Source organism: Lipophrys pholis (genome assembly GCF_963383615.2).
Source record: "Lipophrys pholis genome assembly, chromosome: 1".
NCBI lineage: Eukaryota > Metazoa > Chordata > Actinopteri > Blenniiformes > Blenniidae > Lipophrys > Lipophrys pholis.
In genome coordinates this window covers 4506968-4517815 of record NC_137635.1, presented here as the reverse complement: position 1 = coordinate 4517815, position 10848 = coordinate 4506968, and the positions used below count along the sequence as shown (strand labels likewise).

The following is a 10848-nucleotide window of genomic DNA, read 5'->3' as shown; positions in this document are numbered from 1 at the left end:
ATTGAACAAGTGCATGTAAATATATTTTTAGGAATTACTTTTAATGAAAAGCTCAGTTGGAAGCTGCATATAAATATCCTGGAGTCAAAATGAGCAAAAAGCACTGGCAGAATGTATAAAGTCAAATCCGTGTTCGATCAAAATTCACTCAATTTATTATATAACTCCCTCATTCTTCCATATCTTGAGTTTGAGTGTGGAAATATGGGAATATAATTATAAAACAAACTTCAGAAGGCCATGAGACTCATAAATCAAGCTGATTATTATTAAGCTCCAACAAATCCACTGTCATGTCAAAGACACTAAGACATACATGATATTGTCGACCTTAATACACTAGTATGTTTTTGTGTGAAATATACTTAATAATCCTGAACAAGAAACGAGTTGTTCAGCACCATCTAGAATTCACCCCACCTTCAGTCTGAGGCCCAATTTTAGCAAAATCTGAAAAGGTTCGGTTTTGCTCCAACGTCCTGCAACCCTGAACTGGATAAAGCCGTACAGTAATCCGATAGATGGATGGCGTCACTGTGGTGAAGTGATAACTAGTGATTACCCTCACCTCACAGCAGGAAGAACCCAATTTAATGCCGAATTCAGTCCTCTCAGTGGGACGTTTGTATACCCATGCTTGTTAGGTTAGGTTAATTGGCCAGTCTGACTCCCCTGGAAGCGTGATTAGGGGTGTGTGTGTGTGTGTGTGTGTGTGTGTGTGTGTGTGTGTGTGTGTGTGTGTGTGTGAGTGTGTGAGTGTGTGTGTGTGTGTGTTTCTGTCCCTCTGCAGTGGTCCTGTGATAGACCGGTGACCTTTAGTTGTTGCATCCTGCCTCTTGTCCAAAGCCAGCTGGGATAGGCTCTGGCTTCCTTTGACCTTAAATTAAGTGGATTTGAAAGATGAATGAATCGGAACTCGTTTGTGAATATCAAGACATCATATGGATATGAAGCACTTTCTTTTTTTTTTTTTTTTAAATGCATGACGAGTGTATGTTTACCCTGTGAATCATTTCCTCTGATATTTGCACATTAAGACACTTGATCATCTGAAAGTTTCTTGACAAATCAAACTAAAACATTTTGCAGGCGACGAGCAGCTTGAGGCTGCTTCTGTCATTGGAGCCGGTTTGGTTATGGGACCAAACTGACACCATGTTTTGGTGGAAAAGAGGAAACCTTTGAAACTTTGACACAGCCCAAATGAAAGCAAATGGATTGGGAGAAAAAGAGAGGAGCACAGATGCAGAGCGTATTCGGCGCTCGCGGGAGATCTGTTGACTGCTGCTCAGTTGGTCTTTCCTCCCGTGCCGCTGCCGTCGCCTCTAGGAATGTGCAGATGAGCCAGCTGTGTCACCACCTTGTTCAATCCAGCCCGAATCCCAAACCCAGGTTCTCTTAGTCTTTCGTAACACTTCAAGAAAAAGCGTGGTTGGAGCCGGTCTTCATTACAACTAATTATATTATGCCTGGCATGATGTTAAAATATCTTAACATCCCAAGTCTTGTGTTTTCTGTGATCATCGGTCCCGTCATCATCCAATCAGCAGCTGGTCGTGAACTTTGCCCCGCCAGCTCACCCGGCAGGACGGCAGGTGTTTGTAGCATCCTGTTGGCGTTTCCTTTTGAGTGGCAGGATAATAACACAGTAGACGCGTGAAGCATGGACAAAAAAATAGCTCCGGGCAACACTTAAAGAAGAAAAAAAAGAAGAAAAAAAGACAGATGCAGGCTGCATCTATTTTACATTTCAGTTTAAAACACGCGGATCAAAGCAGAGTGGACCATTTATAGCACGGATGAACTGAGCTCAGTACCCGTGAGAATCGTCACCAGACGAATCCGAGCACGGCGCAACAGACTCCACGGGGACGGCAATAAACCTCCCCGAGGAGACACAGCGGCGTGTGCAAAGTGAGAGATGTTGCTATTAAGACTATTGGCAGGAAGTGGATGTGGACGGTTTTGTGTGGTCCAACAATCCAGAAAGTCAACGTGATTGATGAAACCTCCCCTTAAGAAGTATCGGGGAAAAATGTGCTATGGAGGAAGATCAAATTTGATCTAATTAAAAAAAAAATAATTTACATTTTCTGAATCTTTTTAATAAGTGGAAAAAAATCCATGTTATACATTTGATTAGGTTACTTATTGCAGGCCCAGCAAACAGCATTCCAGACACTCTGTTTTCAGTGCAACTACAGCCTGGCGAAAGGTCTGAAGCTGCATCGAACATCTTTATGGATTTACCTTTTCTTTTTTTCCCTCATGAATGCTTAGTTTTTTTCTCGCTCTCACGTAAAATATGCCTCTTCTCACTGCAACAAAGAAAAGATCTTTTTCTTCCCCCGGAGCACAATGGCTCAGTGGTCAGCAGCTTAACATTGGGCTTCGATCTCTGACCTTGATCCAGCAAGTGCATGGCGAGCTGTTTAAAAGTTGTTTATATCATCTGAGAAACTGTTAAAATACCGGCATTTATATTTAAGAAATACCTCCTTAAGGCTGCTTTAATGACGCCTCCGCATCGTCAACAGTACGCTGATGGCACAGTGTTGTTTCGGAGAGGATATTTAGTGACCTCTGCTTAGGTTTTCATGACAATTAACAAAATATTTATTTAAGGAAATACTAGACTAGAGCGGGAAAATATTGTCCAATTACAGAGAGAAGTTATCTTTGTTGTATTTCTTTAAAAAGTACCAGAAATAACCCTCGCACTGTGTAAAGGGTTCTATTTCTCCTCATTGCGCTCCTCGTCTGTAGAAAACATTAAGGTGAAATGGTAGGAGGACTTAGGTGAAGTGATTTCTGATGACCTGTGGGAGGCCACCTTACGTAGAATCCACTCTTATTTTGTAATAACTGCTGCAATATGTAAGAAGTTATTGTGGCAGATCTTTGCAAAATGCGGCATTATTACATTACGAGTTGAACATTCATTTCATTATTACACATTGCACCATTATTACATAATGCGGCTCTACAAGGTTGAACAATTTGGTTCAAGAATTTCAGAGAAAATATGTATAAATGGCAGAAGCGAGATTGATATATCAAATCATGTTTTTCATTAATGTAGTGAAGAAAGCGTTTGTGACTTGGTCGGTGAACAAATAAAAAATGAATGACACATGAAACTTCTTTGTTGAGCAAAAATGTCTCATCACTTGCGTGATAAAATAATTTCTCCAAACCGCCGTGTGAGTTGCCTTAAATGATAACCATCTACAGTTGACATGAAGCATCGGAGGACTGTACAGGAACCCTGCTATTAGAAACCCACAGCTAATTGAACTAGAAACCTGGATCACGCCGCCACGAGCTTTAATCTGTCATAAAGCGCTATTCAGCAGCCGCCTGACACGTGAAGACCACGGGAAGTTATATTTAACTGTTTTTATTGTTCTGGGTTATCTATCGACTGGGTGGGAGTGGGGCTGGGTGGCTGAGGCGGCTGCTCTCTCCTCCCCTCGCTGCTTGTCGAGATAAGGGGTGAAAAACTGCAAATGTGTCAAAAAAAAAACCACCCTCAATTCAACCCAGCCGCAAGAAGCTGCACTTACTTACAATGGCTGATTCACAGACGTAAGTAGACCGCTGCTCTGTTTTCACGGGAATTGACTGAAACCAATATATGGAGATACGCAGGAACATCAGAGGCAAAAATTGTCTTTCAGTGATAAGAAGCTGACGGAGGAGGAAAGTGGGAGCGTTAAAAAGGGAAAACAGAAGCAAAAGAAGGAGGCCCGGAGACCACAGGGGTGGAGAGACCCATTTGAATTGGTTTGTGACTTTTCCGCGGTGCACGTTTTGCCTTCATGTTATTGATATAAACAAATGATCTGGAGTTTGTGTTTCATGTTGCTCAGTTTTATTGACATCGATTAGCAGCATGACCTGGCCTGTCTCCCCCCTCCTCCTCCACCCACAACCTCCTCCACCCTGATCTTTTCCAGCTGGACTCGTTGCCAGAGAAAGAGCAGCAACAGTTTCAAAAAGCTCTTCACCTTTTCTCCTTCGGCGCAACTCTGCCCAGAACCCTGCAGCAGGCAAAGAAACACATTTACCGCTTCTGGGAAACACAACCTGTCCCCAAACTGGGTAACGAAAAAAAAATACTTTTACGTACATTTGTCTACGTCGTGCCCGTAGGAAGAAACGTCACTCTGTCTGAAGGTTACTTAATATTTCAACTCTTTGGTTATACAAACGGAACACATATAGCAAGATGGGAGATTTTCTGGCGGGCTACTTTCTGGCTGCAAGTGTTTTTTAATCAAATGAAATGAGAATTTTTAATCATCAAATCTATTCTTTCTGCAGAATATTAAATCATTACTTGGAAAAATGCACAAAACAAATACTCTTGTAATAGAACATATACTACCCACTGCCAAGAAATGTTCAGTATTATACTTTAATTCCCACATTTACAGCATCTTTATGGCGTCGCAAAGGGATTTTCTGGGTTTTTAAATGAACAAATGTGAATTGTGTTCAAATTTGTTCAGGTTTTTATGTTTAATTCACCTTCAAGAGAAGCTTTTATCCAAAAATGGAAAGTACAGAGTCTCATCCAGTGTTGACACGAAAACATAAATTAAGGTATAAAAAGGCAGTATGCTTAGTACTTACATTATCCACCGCGATTCAAATATTTATCTTCTTCTGTGGGCTTCATCTGGTACAGAACCGTTTTCTCTTCTATGCTTGTGTCTTCAGGCGACAGCATTACCACTCATGGCCCGATAACTGAGGGTGAAGCAAGTATCAGAGCGGAGCCTTACTCGCTCCCTCAGGGTTTCTCCTGGGACACTTTGGACCTCAGCAGCCCTCCAGTGGTAACTTACTCACACCGAGTTGCTGCATTTATCAACCAAGAGTTGTGTCACTCAGCAAGTGTGGAGAACTGGGCAATTTTCATAGTGGGAGGCTTGGGTGGGATTCATTTATCGAGGTCATCAGGTTTAGTGTTTTCCCTTCATTTCAGCTGAAGGAGCTCCGCAATCTATTAAACGAGAACTACACAGAGGATGACGACAACACCATGAGATTTGAATTCTCAGAGGAGTATCTGCAATGGTAAGCTCCAATTACAGTTTTCAAAAACTAACAAGTTGTAGAACCATTGATTTGCCCAGAGTTTATAGCGCGGGGGGGGGGGGCTGCAACCGTTATGACCAAATTAACCTTTTTTGTGATTTTCCATCAAACCGTAAATAGATTTCACTTGCGCGTTTCAACTGCTAACCCATCCATTGGGATGCGGTTTGGGGGTTGAGTGTCTTGCTCAAGGACACTTCAACAAGTGGACAGGTTGAACTCGGAATTGAACCTGCAACCTTCCAATTGGAGGACGACTGCTCTGCCAACCGAGCCAAGTCTGGAGCCTCAAAACATGTTGATATCTGAAATTGCGTGAAACAAAATATAACATCTTTAAAAAAAATTTTTAGAAAATGTTACACACTAAAAGACCCAAAAATCCAACAAGAATTTGGGATTTTTAGGGCTTTTCTAGCCAATTTTAATACTTTTTTCTTCCCCGGGTTTTTCCCTCGTTAGTATTTTTAACTGTTTTAGTAATTTTAGCTATTTGTAGTCACTGAATTTCCTAATGTGTCTAACAGCTTCAGCTATATTAACAATTTCAACCTTTTCGGACTGTTTTTAGTGATTCTACCATTTCAGCTGTTTTTATCTTTGTTTTTTGAGTAGTTTTGGTCATTTTATCCACTTTCAGCAATCCTCGCTGTTTTTCAGCCAGGAGATTAGACCATATTTGATGGTATGCACTGAAACAAGACACTTAGATTGAATTTTCGGAAACTTTCAGGGAGCCACTGCAGATGGCTTAAGGTTGCAGACCTCAGGATTAGGAAGGACCAGGCTTGTAACCAGAAGTGTGTTGGTTTGAATCCCAGTGTGGGTCCTTCAGTCAGGCCTTATGCACGTACAGCCACTTCTACATTTCTGTTTAACGTCCATACAGTTTGCCTAGATACCCTTTGCATTGCACTTCAGAGGAGGACATCATTATCAACGCCTCACTTCTGCCTTTTATTCATCTATATAACTAATCACCACCTTTAGGGACACCATAAAAATGTGATAATTTTTCCTTTCAAACAAAAAGAAATGACTTTCACTTTCCAGGAATGGGCCCCCGAGGTTAAGGGAAACCACATTATTCCCTGAGCTTAGTCTTGTCAATCCTACTCTTTTTCTTTTTTTTTTTTAATCAGGAAGTGTGACTAATCAGATTTCATTAAAGCCACCTCTATATTCATTGAGAGTCATACTACAGACGTCACTCATTTCCTCTTAAGGGCTTTGCAGCCTCCAAGCTGGCAGGTCCTCTGGCACTGCGGCGTGAGAGTCGACTCCAATAAGAAGTTAGTGGGCTTCATCGCCGCCGTCCCCGCTGATGTGCGCATATACGAGGCGTAAGTAGCTCACGAATGTACGCGTGACATCTGATGAGTAATATTTTGAGTATTCAGAGCACAGCTTGAAACCAATTTTCCAAAGACTAAAAGCTCAGGCCGGAAATGTGTCGAGCAGGGAGAAGCGGGTGGTCCAGGTTAAGTTCCTGTGCGTTCACAAGAAGCTGCGCCTGAAGCGGATGACTCCAGTTTTGATCCGGGAGCTCACCAGACGGGTCAACCAGCAGGGCCTCTGCCAGGCTGTCTACACAGCTGGAATATTGCTGCCTTCGCCACTAAGCTCCTGCAGGTACTGTTCAAAATTCACAGCTGAGTCACACTAATTTGACTGAAAACAAAGCAATGCATTTCAGTTTTAGAAAAAACTAAATGATTGTTTTTTTGTTTTTGTTTTTTCTTCTGATCGTGCAGGGTTTGTTTTGGTGCATAAATGTCACTGCGTTACCCTCGAGTGTTTCCACACCTGACACAGCCAAATAAACATTAAAAAAAACTTCACTTAAAAATCCTTTCAGACAGTGGCATCGCCCGCTGAATCCCCGAAAGCTGATGGAGGTCAACTACCCAGGAGTGAAACAGAGCATGACCCTGCAGAGAGCGCTCAAGTTCAACCGCTTGCCTGAGGTTAGTCTGTGCTGCCATCTAGCGGCAACAAGGTGTTAACGCTTCTGCACGGCTCTCATCACAGACTTCAAAGATGCTGGACTTCAAATGAAAACGTCTCAATTACTTAGCATTTTCTTGTCTCTCCCCTGATATGTCCTTCCTCTGTTTGCTTTGCCCCCTCCCCAAGATGACAAAGATCCACGGTCTACGCCAGATGACCAAGGACGACACTCCGGGGATTCGCTCGCTGCTCCAGGAAAACCTCAGCCAGTTTCACCTCAGGCCGCTCTTGTCTCTGCAGGAGGTGGAACACTGGCTGCTCCCGAGGGAGAATGTGATCGACACATATGTGGTGGAGGTTTGACCTTTCCGTTTCTCCGATTTTAAATTTATTCCTCGAGACCAACTTTTCCCTCACTACTTAAAAAAAAAAAAAGAAGAAAAAAAAAAAGCCAAATTTAAACTCTGATTTACCTTTTCTCCTCACGCGCAGGGCGATGACGGCGCGCTGACAGACGTGGTTAGTTTCTACAGCGTCTCCTTCAGAGTGCTGAATCACCCGGTCCACACAGAGCTCAGAGCGGCTCATCTCCTTCACGTCGCCTCCACGGCCACCGACCAGGTCGACCTCGTGGAGGATGCGCTGGTTCTGGCCAAATCTGTGAGTGTGTGAGAATAAAACACGGCATTACGACATAGTGCGAGGACCGAAAAAGTAATTCAACACCGTTTACAACTCGTAAAAGCGTTTGAATACTGGCTCTGTGTACATGAAGACAACATAAATCTTTTTCCTCGCCAACAGAAAGGTTTTGACGTCTTCTCTGCTCTCGACGTGATGAATAACACCAGTTTCCTGGAGAAGCTGAAGTTCAACGTCAGTCCTACCGACGTCTATTACTACTTGTACAACTGGATGTGTCCCAATATGAGTCCAGACAAGGTAATATCTCGCCATATATAAAAATCACTCTCATTCTGCACATTTAAACTCATCTAAACTGACAGCTGGTAAAATTATTGATCTGTCAGACTGAACACTTTAGATTTGACACATTTTGGAGGGATTCAGAGGAGGAAGTTGATTCTGATAAGCGCTGGTCATCAGTAGGGATGGGAATCGAAAAAACGATTCTGACTTAGAACCGGTTCCAATTGATCAATTCCATCGGAATCGTACACCTTATACGTGTTCGATTCTTCTTAACGATTCATTTTCCAGCACGACGTCAAGTCGCGTTGCGCTACGTTGCGGTACGTTGCGTGACGTCACACACTGCGACGCAGACGCCCTTCAACCACGAGACAACATGGAGAGGAAGAAGCGTGTAAAGTGGGAGACGATAAACGACTAAATAATACGATACCTTAATACATGTTCACTCACCACGTCCTGAATCCACAGACTCCACAGCCTCTCGCCTCACAGCCACAAGGTCCAAGTTAAAAAAAAATAAAAAATAAAAAGTCTCGGTGCAAATCCCGGCAGGAGCCTTTCTGTGTGGAGCTTTCATGTTCTCTCTCCGTGTCTCTCCTACTAATGAGAGACTTTTAATAAATTAACTCTGCGGTCTATCAGTCCCGTGTAGTGAACGTCTGCTCCAACGAGCCGACAGCGTAGACATATGCTAGTAGATCTTCATTATTGTGCTCTACTAGAGTATGTCTACTGTGTAGACATACACAATCTAATAGACGTCTACTATTGTATGTCTATGTATTAGATCACTGTGTTGAAAATCCCCTCACAAAATGCACCAACACAATATGAAAACAGCCTTCCCTGCAGACCGAGAGAACTCGTTCCTCCTGCTACGTCACTCCCTCATTCCTCTCCAGTCTCCGACCTCCCAGAGAGGGTTAACTTGTCAACAGCGCAAAATTTGAAAAAGTGTAAATTCCAGGGGGCATCCGATGAAGGCAAATACACATTTGACTGTTCTTTTTTTAGGGAAAAATTATAATTCAAGTTTCATTTTAGGAAAAAATTTAATTGTTCCTTTTGGTGCAGAATACTGTAAAACTACTTTTTTCTCCCCCTCAAAACAATACTCAGGAATTGTTAGAAGAATTGATAAAATCTTATCAATTCCAACCCCTAGTAATCGACCTGTTAATTCTCCTTTAAAAATTTTTTTTTAATAATAATAATAAAACAAAAATCGAAAAGAGAATCGATAAAGAATTGAACCGTTAAACAGAATCGAAAATGGAATTGGAATCTGAAAAATCTTATCAATTCCCATCCCTAGTCATCAGTATTTCATGTAATTGGCTGTATGTTTTACAGGTGGGCTTGGTGTTCCCCAACTAGGAAACAACTGGTAAGATGAGGCAGAAGAGCGGATGTCACGTTGCATCAACATTAATAAAACATGAATCTGGGGTCAAAAAGACTGACAAGCTGCAGAACACACATATATTCAAATCATGAAAGGAAATAAAAGAAATTTGTATTTTTAAAGACATGAGTCAGTGATTGAATAAACAAATTCAATTGTTTTTTTCCTAATGCCAGTTCGCGTGTGCACGCGAACACACACTCAAGTGAAGTATCGTAAAAGGCAGTTCACATAACCGCCGATGACATGACACAACAATTTAGGGGGACCAGTGAAGATTCTGAGACCATTAGACTGTCGCCCCCACTCAGACTAATGCATTTGCCGTGTGCATGGAGCCAATTCAAAATGACAGGCGTGAACGCAATCACATTATCTCCCATTCAGCATTCATACAAGTTGGTTGTCATGTGCACAGCAGATAAACAGCGGGTGATACCATGCAAATTGGACTAATTCTGTCTCATCGCCCAGCATGCAACAGCTGTGAAATAGTATGAATAAAATGCAAAAATGAATAGAAACTCTTAAACAGCTAATTAAAATATATTGGGTGTTTTTTTCATAGGTGCTTTTTAAATCATGTGCAAATAATCACAATTGTAAAAATACCACACTTGTGAAAAAATAAACTGTTTTGGTTTTGAAATAGATTTAAATGATATGAGATAAACAATTCAACAGCCAGTAAAAGATTTTTACTGTAACTTCAGTCTTAACAAAAAACAATTAAACCCAAACGATCCATGCATTGAGGTGATATGAGCAGTAGGGGACGCTGCACAATAACATTAACGCCGTTTGAGATATAAACCACTTAAACCACTTTGGATTTTGTAGGGAATGTGAAGTAATTGGGGAAAACCCACGCTGCACATACGGAGCCTCAAATTATCTTAATTGGGAAATTGTGAAATTACGGCCAAATATCTAGCAGTTCCAACCTGGACAGCCCAAAACCATTTATCATCTAGTAGGTCTTCAGAATAAGCATGAAGTTGGTGGAACAATAAACAATAGCTGTGTCCTGATGTAGCTGCAGCAGAAAGTCCTTATTTACACGCGCGCGCGCGCGCACACACACACACACACACACACACACACACACACACACACACACACACACACACACACACACACACACACACACACACACACACACTAAACAATAAACGATATGCAATGTTTGTATCTCTGGAAAAGTAGTAAACACTTTTACCTTATTGCCTTTTCAATTAATACTGCATCCCAAGCGATTCACTGTGGCAACGTGTGAAAATGTACAAATTAAAACACCAGGGGCGGAGCCAGAGCACGTTCGGAGGGGGGGGGGGGGGGGGGGGGGGGCACAAGGGTCACCAAGAATTATAATTATGATAAATGCATAAAAATAAAAGGCCTTTACTCACGTGTCTTTTTAATATTTAGACAACTATGTGGGGAAAGAAATA

At 41.9% G+C, this 10848-nt stretch overlaps 1 protein-coding gene across 1 annotated transcript; it reads left to right on the top strand.

Moving 5' to 3' along the window:
- Nucleotides 1–3541: 3541 nt before the first annotated feature.
- On the top strand, nt 3542–9516 carry LOC308110521 (glycylpeptide N-tetradecanoyltransferase 2-like). The gene is made up of 12 exons (XM_080464868.1): nt 3542–3588; nt 3681–3786; nt 3960–4104; nt 4726–4844; nt 4994–5085; nt 6333–6449; nt 6568–6738; nt 6965–7073; nt 7243–7413; nt 7549–7716; nt 7861–7998; nt 9346–9516. The coding sequence occupies exons 1-12, from the start codon at nt 3572–3574 to the stop codon at nt 9367–9369; spliced, it is 1377 nt and encodes a 458-aa protein (XP_080320994.1). The 5' UTR covers nt 3542–3571; the 3' UTR covers nt 9370–9516.
- Nucleotides 9517–10848: the final 1332 nt, after the last annotated feature.